The sequence below is a fragment of the Phascolarctos cinereus genome, unplaced genomic scaffold (assembly GCF_003287225.1).
Source record: "Phascolarctos cinereus isolate Bilbo 61053 unplaced genomic scaffold, phaCin_HiC Scaffold_4;HRSCAF=312, whole genome shotgun sequence".
NCBI lineage: Eukaryota > Metazoa > Chordata > Mammalia > Diprotodontia > Phascolarctidae > Phascolarctos > Phascolarctos cinereus.
This window is the reverse complement of record NW_027555847.1, coordinates 597,812,372-597,831,675: the sequence shown is the minus strand read 5'-3', so window position 1 is coordinate 597,831,675 and position 19,304 is coordinate 597,812,372. Positions and strand designations below refer to the sequence as shown.

At 36.4% G+C, this 19,304-nt stretch overlaps 1 protein-coding gene across 7 annotated transcripts in view; it reads right to left on the bottom strand.

Annotated features, from left to right (window-relative positions):
* The window catches only part of RIMS2 (regulating synaptic membrane exocytosis 2), a 539,971-nt gene that overhangs the window by 378,069 nt on the left and 142,598 nt on the right, over positions 1–19,304 (bottom strand). For all 7 annotated transcript variants that reach the window (XM_078153700.1, XM_020969889.1, XM_078153699.1 and 4 more), the window contains exons 9-11: positions 18,391–18,438; positions 14,941–15,071; positions 1,282–1,453 (exon numbers count right to left, since the gene is read on the bottom strand). In XM_078153700.1, coding sequence (XP_078009826.1) covers positions 1,282–1,453; positions 14,941–15,071; positions 18,391–18,438 — 351 coding nt within the window. The remainder of the gene's footprint in view (positions 1–1,281; positions 1,454–14,940; positions 15,072–18,390; positions 18,439–19,304) is intronic.

Genomic DNA, 19,304 nt, shown 5'->3' with positions numbered 1-19,304 from the left:
CTAAACAAATGCTACTATGAAGTATGATTCTGCCTTATAGTTACATAAGTGGACTCCTCTCAGATGCTGCTTGAAGGTGGTGAAAAGAATTAAGGGTTGCTATTTGAAGCACCAAATAAGGACATCCCCAGCTAGGTAATAGAACTTTGCTAAAAGCATCACAGGAACCACTAAAATTAATTCTAATTAATTAATCTAATTCTATTTAATTAAATCAATTAATTGATGTGAAAACATCAAGGAGATGTTCTTTTGATGTGCATAGCATTGCTTTCAGACTCATCTAACACTATAACATTTATGTAGCAGGGACAAATATGACTACTGTTGCCCTTAGAGTATTAAAGAATGTAAAAGGGATCTCCCATCTTTTCCCCTTTTACCTGTGTCCCCCACCCCCATTCCCTACCATGCACTCCCTGCTTCTTTCAGAATATAGCTCAGGAATCATCTACTGGAGGCATCTTCTGATTCCCCTAGTTATTAGTATTGCCTCTCTCCAGAAATGTTTTGTGCTACTTTGCAGATATTTGTTGGTTCATAGGTATTCTCTCATCTAACTATAAACAACTCAAGAGTGGGAGCTGTTTTGACTTTGTCTTTGTATTCCTAGTTCTTGGTAAAGCATCTTGTTTGTAGCAAGTGCCAAAAAGGATTTTTTAATTTAATTGAATTGTCCAGGATACACAAAGTGATAAGCAAACACACAATCCTACAATTTTTATTTTCCAAAGATTTTTACTTCTCCCTAAATATTGTTGAACTAATCACTTTAAGTTGATAACTAATTTCTCATCCTCTTCCAACTCTACCATTAGTATACTTTGAAATTTCTGCTGTTCCATACATCTCAGTGATTCTATATTTGTTTGGTTGTTTGTTTTATTTCAAAAATCTGTTAAAATGACTCTGAAGAATCAAGGTATGCAAAAGACCCCATAAGGCAAAAGTGATGTTAACTCAGTAAAAAATAAAATAAAATTTACAAAAATGAAATAAGATGACATAAAATAGAATTTAAATCCAAACCAACATCAACACTTTAATTTTTATACCAGCTTAGGAAGCAAGTAAAAAACATAGTATTTAACTCTGATATTTTAATGACTTTGATGACAAAGTACAAAAAGGAAAAAAAAATCTTAGCAACCCTTTTTATTATAAAAATAATGTACTTCTGTTCAGTCATTTCTAAAAGTTTTTGAATTATTTTATTGGTCTTTTTATAATTAATACTATTCAACAAGTTAACAGTTTAAGTCTTTAAATAATCCCTCATACCTCTCCTAAAAATTCACTTTCTTCCTCTCGAACTCGAGCTTGATCCCAAAGGGTAATCTCCAACATCCGTTCTCGAAATTCCCTTCGATGAACTGGAGAGTAAATGAATGTTTGATTCCACTTAGGTTCCAATGTTTTCTTTACTGTTTTGGTTCTTCTTTTATTTTTATCACTATAAAGGATAATCAAAAAGGTGTTACCTTTTATAAATGCTTAAACTGTGCTACGTATCTAATGTAAAATTTATGATTGGTCGTAAATTGAGGCAACTGTCATCTAAGCTTTTAGCACAATTGCATTTAACCAGTACTAAAAGAATTCTAAACATTTTTAATAAACCTTAAGTAGAATTTGAAATTCTGACTATATTTTTATGCTTTCGATTTGTCATAGTAAAAATTGTATTAATGTCACACTATTTCCATCAAATATATTTTTATGCTCTCTGAAAGTTTGAATGAAAAAATATATTTTTAAATTATTTGAAATGCCATTTAATTTGAATTTACCAGGATGTTTCATCTAAAATAATGAGTACTATGGAAGCCTCATCGTCTCAATAAAGGAAAATAGTATACCTGAGAAAGAAGCCTTCTGTAGCCAAAGCAATACTACAAATTTTATTTGGAACTACCAGTATGATTAATTCTCTAAACTCTCCAGTGAAGGGGTTACCACACTAATCAGTCAATCAGCAAGCATTTATTAAGCATTTATTTTGTGTCATCTAAGACCTAAGGCTACAAAGGAAAGAAAAAACAATCCCTACCCTCAAGAAGCTCCTGTTCTAATGGAAGAGACAACATGAAAACAAATATGTACGTATAAAATATATAGAGGCAAATAAATTCAACAGTGAGGGTTATCCAGAGTTATGGATTATTAGAAGGCTGGGAATGGTAGATGGTGCTGGTGGAATTAAGGGTGAAATATTTGAGGATGTTAACTGGAATGGCAGACCATGGCATCAAAACTGATCAAATGTGGCCAGGAGAGACCTGGTGTAAGAATAAGGAAAAGTCAGTGTCTCACCCACTATAAATGTATGGTGTAAATCCTTAGGTAGGACTTCCCTGCTCCTCAATCATCATAAGACTACAGAGCTGGAAAGTTAGAGCTGGAAAGGCTTTAGAGATGACAAAATGTAATTCCTTCATTTTACTTTTAAGGATACTAAGATACCAACAAATAAAATTACTTCCCAAAGTCACAGTTAGTAAAAGAGTCATGATTCACCAGGTCCTCTGACTTTAGAACCAGTACTCTTTCCATGATTTTACTGCCTTTCTACATTACTCTTTAATTCTCTGCCTTATCCCTCAGAGTGATTGTTCCATACTTTCTCCTCTCTCCCTAAGCTTCCAAAGTCTATTGCCCTTTTCCTTTACAGCAAATGACCCTTCTGCTTCACTGAAAGCAAGCTCATCCAATAATAGTTTCTTCATCTCCCTTACTGAAAAATTCTCAGCAGCATCATCTACCTTCCACTCTATCTCCAGCTTCAAGAAACAATGTACTCCTGCCCCATCTATTCCCAATCCTTCCATGACCTTATTCTGGTAGTCATCCCCTTTCTCTTTCTCATCTTCAATCTCTTCCTCACCACTGACTCCCTTTCTTTCTGCAATTAGATCCCCACAAACCTAAAAAGCATGTGTCCTTGACTCTTCACGACCAATGAACTTAAACAGAAGGATGTTCCCACAGATGTGAGACAGCTAGTTGATGCAGTAGTAGACAGAGTGCCCCGCCTGGAGTCAGAAAGACCTGAGTTCCAATGCAGCCTCAGACACTATGTCTCTGTGACCCTGGCTGCATAAGTCACTTAACCTGTTTGCCTCAGTCTCCTTATCTGTAAAATGGGGATGATAATAGCACTTATTTCCCAGGGGTTGTTGTGAGGATCAAATAAGATAATAATTGTAAGGCACTTAGTTTAGTAAGCACTATATAAACAGCTTCTCATAACCCTCCCTTAATTCCTTCCAATTAGTCAGGCTTCAGGCCCTATCACTCTATTCATGCCACTTTCTTCAAGGCTACCTCTGTGCCCCGACCACTCTGCTCCCTCAACTTCAGCTGACACTGCAATGCCTGTCTCAAGTGCAAGAGCAGGGAGCTGAAACCCTGGTCAGAGTAGGAATGGAGACTAAGGGTAGTGCCCTGTCAAAGTCCAACTAGGCTAAGAGGGAAGAGGGACATTCACTCCAGGGAGCATAAACGATCTGACTTGAACACCAGGAGAAAGGGCCCTTCAAGTCAAAGTTTCAGAGAGCATGGTTGGAGTCTGAGTACGAGGACTGAGGGCCTGGCCTTATGGGGAATGACTGGAAACCCCATGAGCTGCTGGAAAGACTGAGCACATTCCATTCATCCTGAAGAGTAAGGGCTAAGTACCAGCCTGAGAACTAAGTATGAGCCAAGGTCTGAAGGTCAGGTCTGAGCAAAATGCCTCACAGCCTGGTCAGAGGAAGGCTTGCTTGTGGAAAATGACTTCAATTGGAAAGACTTACAGCACACCATAGCCATAGTAAAAGCTCCAAGTATAAGCCTGCAAACCAAGGGTTTGGTGTAAGGTAAGAAGGAGTGTAGGTAGAGATGAGAGGGCAGGACCCAAGAATGTCCTCCTGTAAGATGAATACCCTGTTCTGAGCAGAAAGGATGGAGGATGAGGTCGGGCTGGGCAAGAAGACTGAGGGTAGGAAAGACTGGGGTGGGGGGGAAGGAGCTTGAGGGTAAGGTCTGAAGGGAGGGGAATTTGAGGGTGAAGTCTTACTATTATTATTGCAATAAGGACTGAGAGCCTGATATGAGCAAGAGTAGGGGCTCTAGATGGTACAGACTAGTTCTTGGTAAGATTCTGAGCCTGGGGAATGAGGGCTTGGTGTGGAAAGAAAAGACTTGAAGGCAAGGGTAGAGAAGGAAGAAGTCAGGATTGGCCTGAGCTGCCCATCAGGATTCACCGAGTTAGGGAAGGGGGAGGGAGGAACGGGGTAGGAGGGGCAAGTAAGTGCCGAGGATATAAGGTCTGAGGGTGGGCAAGAGCCGAGGAAGAGTTTGAGGGTGAGATCTGAGCAGCCTATTTTGCGTGGTCCCTAAATGGTAACAAGGCTGAGGGCCTACTGTGAAGAGAAGTAAGGCATTTAAACTAGAAGCTCCTGGAACGAGTGAGCCTGAGGGCCTGAGGACAAAGCTCATAAACCCAAGATCTGAAGAACCCACTAGGGAGGGTTACATTCCTGTAAAAAGAAACACAACGCAAAGGCCTCTGAAGGTGACCAGGAGTCAAGGCCAAGGAGCACAAATTCCGAGAGTTCACGTGACCTGCCGGAGGCCTGAAGGCGCGGTCTACACATGCTCAGAAGGAGCTTAAGCGTGCCAACGGGGGGGGGGGGGGGGGGCCTGGAGGAGTTTGCATCCTCCCCACTCACCTCTTCCCCATCTTTCCTCCACAATTTGGAGTTGAATTAGGTAAGCCTCTTAACAAAAAAAAAAAATCCATTTTGAAAAAAAAGTCCCTATGTATGGGGCAGGGGGAGGGGGCGTGGAGGAGAGAGGGGCGGAACTCTTCCTCATAGGCCAGTGCATCAGCCTATCAAACCAGTTCAGACTTTCCGCCCTTGAGGCCAGGAGAGGAAAAATAGTCACATTAGGCAGCTGCCCCCAGTGCATCTAATTAGATAAATGGAGTAGTTAGCATGATTTGAACCATACCAAAAAGCTAACCCACTCCCTGCCAAATACGTTCCCTCTCCCCTGGCTTTAAAATTTGTATTATTAAAGGTGGAGACAACAACATTATTGGGACTGGGGAAGGAAAAGAAAGGAAGAATGCAAGGATAATTTATCTCTGTGTGATAATTTGCAAATCGTTTATCAGATTAAACAACTGATGAAATGGAAGCACAGATTTCTGATTAGATGACATACAGAATAAGTAAGCCTCAAGGGGGATGAGGATGTCAGTGATAAACCTGGGGTAACTGGTGAACCATGAAAGTGCCGGGGCAAGAAAGTAGGTCCAAGATAATAAGGCTAAATTGAATCTGCACGCTGTGATCATTAAAACTTGGAAGATTTAGTTCTTAGCTGGGGAAAAGAAGGTTATACACTGAGTTTTATACAATGCATTCATCATTTAGGGCAGTGGTTCTTAACCCAGGGTTCATGTACCTCCAAGGGATCTATGGGTAGATTTCTGGATGACAGGAATCTGTGAACTTGGATGGGGGGGGGGAAATCATATCTTTAATTTCACTAACCATTAAATGAAATTTAGTATTTTTAAATTTTATCATTGGAAGTAGTTGGTATTGTGAGGGATGGCTCACAGTGAAGTTCCCTCGTTAGTATCTCCTTGCTACACTCTTAACTACCTGCTATGCTCCTATCTCTCTCCTGCACTCTGCCTGAGTGTGAGAGATGGCCTGCAGTGCAGTTCCCAAGTTTCGTTCCTCCAGAAAGCCTTGAGTTAAGTTTCGGTTTTCCCCGAAAAGCTTCTATTTCTCCAGCACCACATCAGCATGAATGGGGGAGCTCAGGGGAGCTGGGCACCTGGTCACTCATACTTCCTAGTACACATCTAGTCCAAACATGGGCATGTTTACTTCTATTGGGTATGAGGGGTGTTAGCTGCTGCATTTAGAATGTATGCCCTGAGTACCCAGTCACAGGAGAAAGGGGTAAGAGAGTGTGAGGAGGGCATCTAGTTAGGGGATAAAAAGCCAAGGGTGCGGCTCCCAATTCATACTCTCCTGGCCAGCAATGGGGACTAGGGGTGGTACCCTTTCTATAAGAAAGCAATAAACTCCTTTCTGCTTTCAAGGTATCTAAGTCTTTGTTTTTATTTTGAGTGGGTGGTCTCTGTCCTACACAGTATCACAGAAGATAGAACTGGGTCTGGAGTCAGGAAGATCTGAGTTAAAAATCTCACTTCAGATACTTTGTAGCTGTGTGACCTGGCTAAGTCATTTCACCTCTTAGTGATTCAGTTTTCTCAACTGAATGTCAAATGGAGTTAACAGCATCTACCTCTCAAAGCTGTTGTGAAAATCAGATGAGATATGTGTAAAAGTATTTAGTTCAGCACCAGCACATAGTAGACACTATATAAATACTAATTCCCTCCCTCCATTTCCATTTGTTATGAATCTAGGCATCGAACTACAATAGAATTAGTCTTCACTAGACTGCCAAAGGAGTCCCTGAACACAAATATGGTTAAGAACCCCTCTTCTGGGGTTAAATCTTAATTATCCTTGCAAAGGAAAGACAAGATATGGATAGTAAAAAAAAAATTAAATAAAGGACAATCTAATAATGATTTTATTCATTTCCTCTTTTCACTAGTTCAATCCTATCATGTCAGCCTGGTTACTGGCATGTGATTATAAATTCATAGGGTAATCTATTCAAGGAGAAACAGTCTGGTATAGAGAATAGAGAGCTGTTCTCTGGGTCAGAAAGACTTGAGTTTAGTTCTAGCTGAAGATACATATTGTCCGTGTGACTCTGGGCAAATTACTTACCCTTTCAGTATCCCTAGAAACTCTTAACTATAAGTTACCAAGTAATGGCCAGCCAGCATGGGAAGAGGTAGTTTCTTCCCCATGCAATCACAGGTCTGGATCAAAAACAGTTTAGTCAGGATTAATCAAGATTTTATCTTCTAATTTTCCTAACAAAACGCACACCTTCTGCAAACTTCCATTCTTCTACTGAGGATACCACATCCTTCAAAATCATCAAGGTTCATAATCACAAGGTCAGTCTTTACTTTTCTTCCCCTCATCCACTTATTAAGTTGCCTGGTCTTGGTTATTCTATTTCCATCTTTTGAATCTTTCACCTTCTTTCCCAGGCAACCATTTTAGTTCAGATATTCATTTCCTCTCACATCGACTATTGTACTAGCTTCCTAAAGGTCTGATCATGCCACTTCCAGCTTATGAATCTTCAGGGGCCTCTCTGCTTGGCACTGGGTGAGATACAAAGTCAAGACATGATACAAAACTACTGCCATGATGAAGTTCATATTATGTGCATTAGAACGAAAGAAATGTCATATGTACTATGTCAAATAAATGACTCATACAGCTCAGTTCTGTGACAGTGGTGGGCCCCAAGGAAAGCTGTGGAGTAGGCAAAATTGTTTTAGTGTCCTTCCGGGCATAAAACTATAGCGCTGAAGAAGACTAAACATCCTCTAGTACAAGCCCTTTATTTTATGGAAGAAGAAACTAAAGGATCATAGAAGATAAATGACTTCCCAAGATTACCCCTTTTCCTCCAGGACACTGTCTATCCCTATTATTCTTCCTTTTTAGCATTCCCTTTCATATTGTCTCCAAATACCTAGAGTTCCCTACTCTGACTCCCCCAATCCTGATTTCCTAGGTCATGTTATTAAAACTTAAAAGGTTCTATGCCTTGCTCACTCAGGGGCTTGACTAGGTAATTTGATAAACTGAAAAACTATGCATCTCAGTTTGAACTAGATGGCCTCTGAGGGCCCTTCCAGTTCTAAATCTGTGATCCTATGATTGGATCACAGAATCAAAGAATTTTTAAAGCAGAAGGGGACCTTATAGATAAGCCCCATCATTTTACAGGTAAGAAAACTAAGGCCTAAAGAGGTTTTGACTTGTTCCAGGTCACACAGGGAGGAGCAGAGCTCAGAACAGAACCGAGGTCTTTAATACATAACCACTTAAGAGAATTATAAAATGGGAAGAAAGTGACCATGGATATCATTTAGTCTAACCCCTTCATTTTGTAGATGAATTAAGTTGCAGAGGGGTTAAGTGATTTATATAAGGTCATATGGCTAGTGAGGGGCACAGAATGGACTATGAAATCCTTGTCCTGGACTCTTTACTTTATACCATTAAGCCTCCCTATTTTGTTTTAATATTTCCCCACCCATGTGACAAATTTACATTTAAACTGGGACCTTCAATGAGTAAATGAAAAAGTGTTTAACACGTGCTAACATATTCCAGGTACTGTGCCTTAGCACAAAAAAAATATGTGTTCAGAGTTTCTAAAAGGGAAATTCATATTCATCCTATTAGATTGTCACTTTTCTTAAGACAAGGAGTTTTATTTTCCATCTTTCTATCCATAGTACCTAATATAGTATCTTCTACAAAGTATGCACTTAATAAATGTTGAATTGATTCGATCAGTTTAAGAAGTGTGTGAGGCTCTCAGGTCAAATCCAAACAGGAATTACATAATCAAAAGGAGAGGGTAAAAGTGAGGCATATGAGGTACTCATCTGTGAGTTTATAGAGGTAGTGTGGTGCAGGGAAAAGGTTGATAGAAATGGAGTCAGAGGATCTGGGTTCAAAACTCAGCTCTGGTTTGAATCTGAGCCCTGTCACCTGCTCCTTGTTACCTGCATGACCTTGGGCAAGTCACTTCACTGCTTTTTGCTTCTGTTTCCTCTGATATGAAATAAGAAACTGGTGGACTCTCTGATCTCTAAAGTCTCTTCCAACTATAGAACTATAATCCTAGGATTTAAAAAAGAAAATAGAGAAACAGTGATATAATCTTGCTTGCTAGTGGACTGTGGGTTTCCCTGTGCCTTTAGGGCCCAGTATAAAAGCATCAAATTAACTAGAATGGGAGGCTTTTCCAGAAATTAGAAGGTGTGGCTTTTTAACATATCCTATAGAAGGAACTGCCTAAGGGTGAAGGAGAGGCCTTAGCCTTGGTTTTGTCTTCCTGCATAGAACACCTCTCTTTCCCCCAAACCTCTTTTGACTGGAGAAGGACCTTCCACCTTCAAAGGGTCTTAAGAAGTTGGACTCCTCATCCTTAGACCAGCTAGCAGTAATGCATGACTCAAGAGCCAAGGGCAAACTGAACACAGATTCACCATGTTTAAGGAAAACTTTCTGAGTGCTCCACAAATGAGAGAAAGGATTTCTGCCCCCAGGAGCTGAGAGTTACCCTTTTGCAACATGTGCTCTTTAAATTCCAGTCCACTTTCCCCTGGAATATGTATGTACTTGTGGGAGACTTTTAGGGAGAGATGTTTTATACTAACTGTGCTTACTGTAGCACCTTAGTAAATATCCCTCTAAAAAGCTCGTTAAAGCTGGCCCACTAAATGATTGTCAATTGATAATCTTAGAGAGAAGGTCACAGGCTAAATCCAGTGACATTAGATCATCCATGACTCCTTAGAAGTACCCCTAGAACCTCCACTAAGAAATATAGCCCAGCACTGGGTACACATTTATCTGTGGGAATGGGAGTTGGGATAAGGATTCCTCAGAGCTTACAGGGTTCTTATTAGAGAGGTACTTCATCCATAGGCAAGAGTCTATCATTCCTATATTTTAAGCCGTGGTTCCAAACTCCAAATACAATTCCCACACTTTATCTTATTCAACTGTTCTCTTCTAAATTCATGCATTGAGAAGGGAACCGGATTAGATAATCACTGTGATATTTTCCAACTGTGCAATTTTATTATTCTAGATGAACTAGCCTTAGTGAACTCTGCGATTATGCAGGGTATAATAAATTAGAGACCTTAGCCTTCTTTCTTTCTCTCAGTAACCCATTACTCCCTGGAACGTTTCTCCTGTTGAGTTACCTACAGAAGGAAAGTCACACAGCACACACACACACACATAAACACACAGAGCATCTGGGAACCATATGTCCTGGTCTTCCAGTCTTCAAAAATCCATTAGAATCTTTACCTCACCTATTTCTTTGGTACATTCCTGAGACCTCAGAATAATGCCTGTGAAATCTTCATGTAAAAGGCTTTGAATAAATTAATGCTTAATATATGTAGTATAAGCAACATGCATATAGGCTGACTACTTAAAAAGAAGTTTCAGGAAGAATTTGCTTAAATTCATGGATAAATAACTGGCTCACAAGAAGGAATAAAGCATATTCAAGGTACATACTTAACCCTTTGACATCAACATTAACCACCATGTTCCGTCAATAAAGTATCTGCTGGTCCACTGTCAGAGGCATAATACTGGAGTGGAAAGACCATTTATGTGATCCAATATAGCTTTTATTTTTTATACATATTAAAAGTGGATTGTTCCTCTTTGGAAAATTATTCATAAGAAGATATTTGGGTGAAAATTCAACACAAACATTGTCTTGGTGATATTATATGGTTACAAATTTTATAATACCACAATCACTGAAGAGGCAAAAGCTGTGGATTAGGCAATATAGAGATGCAGAGTGCTTATAAATAGGTTGTAGCATAAGAAGAAACATTTAGGACATTTATGATTGGAAAAGGAGATGAGCCATCATATACAGAGATCAAAGAATAACAGCTGGACAGACAAAATGCTACAGTGGTCCCCATGAAATGTAAAAAGACCTAGAAGTCTCCACCTCATTAAGTAGAGCATACACAATAATAATGATATCCAATAATATAGCTAGCATTTATATAGTGCTTTAAGATCTGCAAGGCACTTTACAGATATTGCCTCATTTGATCCTCATAATCACCCAAGGAGGAAGATGCTATTATTTTCCCCATTTTAAAGATGAGCAACCTGAGACAGAGACAAACTAATTTGCCTAGAACCACAAAGTTATTAGTAAATAGCTGACATATTTGAAATCAAGTCGTCCTTACTCCAAGTCTAACACATTATTCACTGAGTGATCTAGCTGTCACAAGAATCACATAGAAAAACAGACATGGACAAGCACCACTTGTATTCACATCAATAAGATCATAAATCATTGCAAAATCAAGCATTTTAAGCTATTATCATCTCAACTTCTGTTCTTGTTGCATATTACCCAATAGCTAATTGAACTTAATATCCCCTGCTGCAATATGGTTAGTGTTTAGTACAAACTAGCAAAGTAAGTTTCAAAATTTATTTTACTAAACACTTCCTTCAGATTAAACAATAATTAGATTATTTTTGTCATTTGTATATCAATAAAATCACAATCACAATAGCTTAAAATTATATAATGTTTTACAGATATTTCTTTCACAGTAGTACTGAGAGATAGGTCATACAGGTATTATCATTACCTTTTTTTTTTACAAATGAAGAAACTGAAGCACAATGAAGCCATGGTTACATGGCTACTAAGAGGCATGTAACTTGACATACTTAAACATAGGTCTTCTAAATCCAAGTCCATTACTTCTTCTACTATACCAACAATCCTTATTTTCCAAGTTATCCATGTATTATATTTAGTAGATACTCTGTGAAATTTATAAGCTAGGTGAGAGGGCCACATTCTCTCCAGGCCTGACCACATGGCACTGTTAAAAATACAAGGTGAATGTGTAGCCCTTAGTCATATAACGGAAAGCTGGAATGAGGATATAAGTAGTACCATACTAAGGTATTAGCTTTCAAAGACCTGTAACATGTAAAATGGTATAAATTAGGCACTAGAACCCTATCCACTTCGAATGACTAAATACATTACTGCTGGCCTTTGGGTGATATGATAAATCCAAATAGGCCAGTGCTGAGAAAAGGTATAGTTTTCACCTGCTAGATTCCTCCCTAACATATGGACTGCTACTGATCTAGGCATGAGGAATGAGGAGGGGGGAGGGAACTATAAACCTGAACTGATTAATGCATTATATATTATTAAGTGATTACATTTATACTTGTTATCTGAGGAAAGAGGATTGGGTTTTGTTTTTGGTTTTTGTTCTTTGGTGGGGTTTTTTGCCATTTGCCTTGTTGATTCAATCTCATCAAATTCCAACCCTGACCAATGTGTACCTAGTCTGAAACACTAGACAAAAAGGAAGGATATAATTTATTGCATCTATAGGAATAGCCAGTTCAGTATCATTTCATTGTTTTCTCAGTCATTTGAAATATTTTGCTTCTAAAAGCCCTAGGGATAATAGTCTTTTCCAAAAGGTAAAATATTAATATATTCTATGGGCTATATGAAATTTTAAAGTTTAAATATAAAATATATGTAATCAATAGGAAAAAAAAGGTTCTTTATTGGCACCTCCCTTGCATCACATAGTCATTATTTGTCAGAGGAAGGAACTGAACCTAGGTCTTTTTGATCCAAGGAGGTCAGCCCCACTTTGCCTTTTAATTTAAGATTTAAAATCTTTGCCATATGACATTTATAAATAAAAAGGTAATCATGAAATAGCTGCAAAATTTTCACAATTAGCACTTATGCATTTTTTTTAACATGGAGTTAATATTAACTCTGGAGAATATAGAATTAGTAGCATACTGAAGAAGTTGATCCTACAACGGGTGCTAATATTTTCTTTAGTAATCTGATGGTATAACATAGGGGTTCTAAATAATTTTTGGCATGAATCTTGTTGGCAGTCTGATGAAACCTGTGGACCTCAGATTAACTTTTTTAAAAGTATAAAATAAAATATATAGGATTATAAGGTAAACCAATTATACTGAAATACAATTATTAAAATATTAAAAAAAAAGTAAGCTCATGGAACGGTGGTTAAGATCACCTGGTATGGGGCAATGCTTATTAATTGGACTATAGGAATAATATAATAAATGTTTTTTTTAATTCATTCATTCACATAAGAGCAAGTTGAAAATCAAATGAGGTCATGTGGGAAAAGAGTAGAAACTATTCATCAAAATCTTTTAAATTTCCCTACTGAATTATGATTCTGTGTTTGGGTTACTACATGAGACCATTTATGATCCCCACAGCTGCCAGTACCTCTTCTATACCTAGAGAATCATACTTATGACTTCCGTTTCTGGGAGCCAAGATGGCGGAGTAAAAAGGTAGTCACTCTCACCCTCCCCTATCAACTCTGAAAACCCAGAAAATATCACCCCTGAAAAAAAACAAACAAACAAACCCTGAAACAGCTGAACTAGAAAAAGATGGGAAACAGCAGTACAGCTGCCCAGCAAATGGGGATCCCAGTGCCTCAGCAAAAATAAGGGAAGCAGCACTACAAAGGACCCCAGGCGGATAAGCACCCTGCAGCATTCATCTGAAAGGAGCTGAAGAAAGCAACATAGAGTCTTCCTAGAGTCCCAGCCTTGCTGATTCCAACCCAATACCAGGTAAGCTGTCAGAACCCTAAAGCCTCCAACTGTCACCCAGGAAGAGATCCTGAAGCCCAGGTGGTAGAGCAGGCAAACACCAATACCTGGACCTCCAAGTGCCTCAGTGAGGGTGGGGGAACTGGTGGAAACCAGCTCAGAAAACCACTAGGTGCCTTGGCACTCTACCACAAAGGAATTTCCCAGTGCATTAGCAGAAATGAGGGAGGCAGCATTGCAAGGGGCACCAGGCAGATAAACACCCTGCAGCACCCATCTAAAAGGAGCTGAAGAAAGCTAAAGGAAAGGAAAACCAGGCAACCTAGAATTGCCTGAAAGTTCCAACCTTGCTGATTCCAGCTCAACACGAGGTAAGCTGCCAGAACCCTACAGCCTACAAGTGCCAACATAAGAGGCCCCAGCACACAAAGCCAGTGACCAAGACCTAGGCTCCCAACACAAGAGGCTTGGGTCAGTGCCCTGTTTCCCAGCAGGAGAGCTCAATTTCTTTAAAGGCCAGGGAATAAAAAAACCATGAGTAAAAATAGAATCGTGCTCATGTATGTTGTGTGTGTGTGTGTGTGTGTGTGTGTGTGTGTGTGTGTGTGTATATACACTCACGTGTTGTCTCTCCTAATAGACTCAAGTTTCTTAAGGGCAGGAACTGTTTAAGTTTTGTCTTTTGTATCCTCAGTGCCTAGCACAATTGCTTTGAACAAAGTTGTCACTTCATTATTACTCCTTTATTAATTTATTTACATATATACATTGCTTAAGAGGAAGCATGCCTTAGTGGATAAAGTGCTAGACTTGAGAGTCAGACCATGATTCAAGTCCCATTTCTAATATGTACCAACTATGTGACACTGGGCAAGTTATTTAACCTATCAGAGCCTCAGTCTTTATCTAGTCTACAAAGTCATAGAAGGGGTTACAGATTGTGTTTGTGGAGAGAGTTCATAATGATGATAAAATCACAGGTCATAACAATAATTAAATTATGTATAATTCAATATAAATAATATATACATATACACGCATTATATAAATTATGTACAATTTTGGCTGCCCCAAATTATTTAAATATTCTACACCAAAAGACTAGTCATGTATCTTAACCAAAAAATAAAAAGCCTTTTAACAAATTAAAACACACATACACATATATATGTATGTATATGTATATGTACATATATATCCAATGGACTACCAATAAATATTAAAGAAGTACAGGAAGCTCTCCTGTATTTTGGGGAGCTCTTTTATGCCTTGTGTGATTACCTGGGCAAGAATCACACAGTTTGAGAATGCACAGTGTGTTGTAATTCACACTGGCAGAGGGAGTACACACATCAATGTAGCCACAGATCTATTGAAGTATTGAATATATCTAATGAATATTTAATAACAGTAGTTTTTAAGCAATTAAATATCATTTAAAGTGTGTGTTTGCATATAATAATTGTAACTGAATTACTTTCATGTAGAATTTTGGATATGACTGATATTTAGAAACAAACAATTCTGATTTTTAAACCCATTTGTGTTTTAATATTTTTGCACTTGTTTTCAGAAATATTTTATTTTTTCCTCTTGTCCCTACCTTCTGTCTGGAAGAAAGTAAATTTTAACATAAGGATTCCGTGGTCTCCCATCTTCCCTGGAAGGGAGATCTTTTGCTCCCAAAATTGTAACTATCAATTGATGACCAACTTTGTCATACCATAGTTTTATCTGAAAAGGAAAAAAAAAATATTAATTCATCCTTATTTCTAGTAGGATGGCATAATGTTTATAACCCCACCCACTAAGTTTTCTTTCCCGCTCCACCAACTTATTTTTGGATTAGCACAGAATTCAAATTGTACTATTCCATTTAGCAAATTATGTTGGAGAAGATGAAAGGATATGCTATAATAACTTCAATGTACTAAAACTGTCGATTTGGATATATTAAAAAGAATAATTTATTTTAAAGTCTATGCAGATTATTTAGAATTTTGTTTGTAGGATACATTTAGAATATACTTAGAATTCTGTTTAAACACTTTTTGTATAACTTTAAACAATTTTACCATGACCAAAGGTAAAATTTATCTAAATTGTGCCACGTCATAGCTCAGAAGTAGCAAAAAAGATGTTTCTTCATTCTACATTGGTAACCTGTTCACATAGTTCAAAAGGAATTTTTAGAAGTATTTAGGGTTATTACATAGAAGACAATTCCAAGATTTAAAAGGAGGCTAAGTAGCAGTTTCATACAATGAACACTATTAATCTGTCAGACCCTAAAATTATAGTATAGTTCTTCAGGACGTAAATTTCATTTTAGTTGAAAAGCCTTGTTACTTGGAAAATAGATTTGTCACTGATTTAGAATGCTACACGAATATTTCTATCATTTCAGATGAGGAACCTTGACATAATCTCATAAGTACAAGGTCAGGAACCAGCAACTTATTATCTACTGATGAATCCATTTGTATTGACAGTGATAAACTAGCCTTCAGCTATTTGAATCTAGTCCAGCACTAGGGGTCATGAGTGAAAAAAGTTTAAGAAGTCCCTAGTCCACGAGTTATGGTAGCAAAAATCAAATCCAGGTTTTGACTCAAAACTATACTCTACTTTTGTCCCTATCTCAGAAACTCAGAGTGAACCAGAATTTGGGGAGAAGGGAAGTGACCTAGGGAGCAAGAAGTAATGTCATATGTCATTCATTGGCATCTGTTCTCCCTAGCCTAAGTTTGGCTCTACATATGGCTCCAAAAGACCTAGAAAATTAGGGCAGGCATTTGTAATTATTAATAAAGAATAGTGCTTGCCCAGCCTAAATAGGGGACTCTGTTCCCATATTTATTTTTTACTTCTACTCCTCATGGGATTAACTTTGCTTTTGAAACAATGAAAAGAACCAGTCTTAAATGTTTAAAAAGTTGCTGGACTCTAACCGTTATCATGCATTAGGCCCTCATATGGTAGTAGTAACAAGGGTTGAACTGCAGTAAAACAAATGCTGACCCAAGTCTAAAAAAATCTAAGATAGAATGTTAAATTTAAAAGTAATTTTGTCTTTATGACAGATCAGAAATATATAGATGTATGTATAGATGAATATTCAGAAGCAAATACATAGGGAAAAAGACCCACAAAGATGCTTCTGTTTCTTCCTGACAGTAAAGAAGTAAAATAGGCTTTCATCTTTCTATCTAAATAAAATTATCATTCCTGTCTTATGTTGACAAATCCAATTTAATGATGTGATACGTTCTTCTAAATTAAACATAGAAATATTGGGAAACAAGACTTTCCCCATCTCCAATGATATTCAGATCATATTATTAAAGCCTTTTGTTTTGGTTTTTCTGACTACTGTGCTAAGTGTACTTAGTACATTAATACTGCAAAAACTAGATATAAACATTTCAAATTAATCTGAAACTTCCAGCTGAAGAAATAAAACCTTAAACTGAAAAAACCCCATTATCAATAGACAATTTAATCATTTTAAGACTTTTTTTGAGCTGAGACTCTAGCCCTTGAAATACTGTAAACATGTTACTTTTGCCTCCTTTAAAATCCTTAGCAGCTAGGAATTTTAAAATATATTTCAATTATTTTCAATTATTTAAAATATACTTCAACATAATAAAATATATTTTATGTGAATAAAAATATCATATGTATCCAAATTTAAATATATATCACTTTCTTGTACATTTTCATGTATGAAATGATAATTTTTCATACCATTATTAGAATTTTATTAAAACAGGAATTGTGTGTTTGATCTTTAAATTTGTTTAAAGATACTTTCACATTTAATGAATTCAATTCATCAAATCAATTATTTTTAAAAATAAACTTTAATATGAAACTATATTCTTATTTCACAAATAATGTAATTATATTAACATCACAATTTTCTAAAATTGTGTGATGGAGGTTTTTTAATTGTATAATGAAGCATTTGCATTGAAGTTTTAATAGCTATCCAGCTTGCATTAGCAAGATGATAAAATTTTAATGTTTATATTATTTAGCTTACACTTAAATTTTGAGTCTGTGCTTCTTAATAATGTATTAAAATAGTTTGTTGCTTTCAAAAAAAAATAAACCAACATGTCATCTTAATGAGTTTTAACACTTGACAAATTTATTTGTTCTTGGTTTTTTAACCAAGAATTTTGATAATTTTAATATGACCTTTTAAAAATTTCTGTAGAATCATCATCTTAGCTTAATCACAATAACATTTTAAAATATTTTAGGTAGGGCCTGCACAACAGGAGTAACATCTAGTTTAATACAAATAAGGAATTATTTAATAAGTAAAATATTTTAATAAAAATAGTATTCAAAACAAAAAAAAAACCATGCAGCAAAGCAAGATAAGCACTGACATATTAGTAAAACCTACATTTGAGTTAATCTACTACTTAATTGTTTCCTAATGAAAAGAGGCAAATAATGTGTACCCAAATGTTACCAAAAAAAAATTATCAATGACAGATAACAAAAATGTGCTTTAAATTATGTTATATTTTTAGTATTTGAACATTTAATGCATGCCCCATAAATAATGAGCAAAATTCATATTTTTGATTAAGGTACAAATTTATTTGCCAGTCTTCTACTCAAGGAGCTATTAATTGGAAAATGCAAAAAAGGATATAGTACTAATGTAAATACTAATGAATGATTTAAAGAGACAGCAACCTTAGTGTAATAAGGTCAAAAATGAACAGCCCAAAATAAGCTTATTTCTTTTACTGTATTAATGTGTGTACATAATATGTGTGTATCCCTCTTGAACCCGTTTAAATACAAAATACATCATAAACTCAGTAACAGAACTTAAAGCCGGTTGTCTCTTTAAATTAAATTCAATATTTCAACCCCCATGCAGAACTTTACAAGCTGCTCAGTAGGTATGGGTTAAAGCAACATACCAAAACAATGACATTTTCCTACAATGCATTTTCCAAAAATTAACAAATAAATAAACTTTTAAGCACAACTTCAGTTTCTGTCAGGCAGACAAGGCCTTTACCTGAACCCTAGGAACAAAAGGCGTTGTTCTTCTACTAAGGCTTTGGCTCTGGTAAGCAAAATTAAAGAAAAAAGCAATAAAACAAAACCAAAAAAGACAATACGCTGGAACTAAAAGACCAAAAGTAAAAACCAACACACACAACTATAACCTTAAAAATAATTTTCACCGTTAAAAGATATATTTAAATTTAAATATTCTAATGGAATGTCTAAATTAAATTTGCCAAAAATGCTAGTATATAACAAATGTAATTTACTTGAAATAGATTTAAAAATTACATTCAAAAAAGTAACATGAAATAAAAGTGAATGAGAAATAACATTCAGGTGTGAATCTTCTGAAGCTAGAGTTCCAAATGCATCATAAAAGCTAAGCCTTAGAAATCAAATATAAAGAAATTCAAAATTTAACCTTTAGATGAACTAAACAGAAGAAATCATTGACAAAACTGGAGAACCATAGGCAAAACTGAAGAAAAACTGGATGGAAAATGGGTAATAAATATATTAGTAAAAGCAATCCATGATAGCCATTGTTTCAGAATGAGTCATACCTAAAAATTAAGTATTAATAGAATTATCAAAGGCTATAAGATAAAAGTGTGTCTATAATTCAATTTTATCAGTGAGTTTTATTAAATTATTCTTATCCCCATCAGCTTCCAGTCTGAAAATCATCTTAAACATTTTTATTTTACCACTATGCATCTAAAAGGAAATAATTGCTAACATTCAGACTAGATAAGCCTTTTATATATTTACAATCTTTGAGTGCTTATCATATGATGGCAAAATTTTTTTAAATCTATTATTTCCTTTGAGTGTTATGACAATTCCAAAAAGTTGTGGATATTAAGCAGTATCCCCATTTTATACATGAAAAAATCAAAGGCCCAGAGAAAGTATATAACT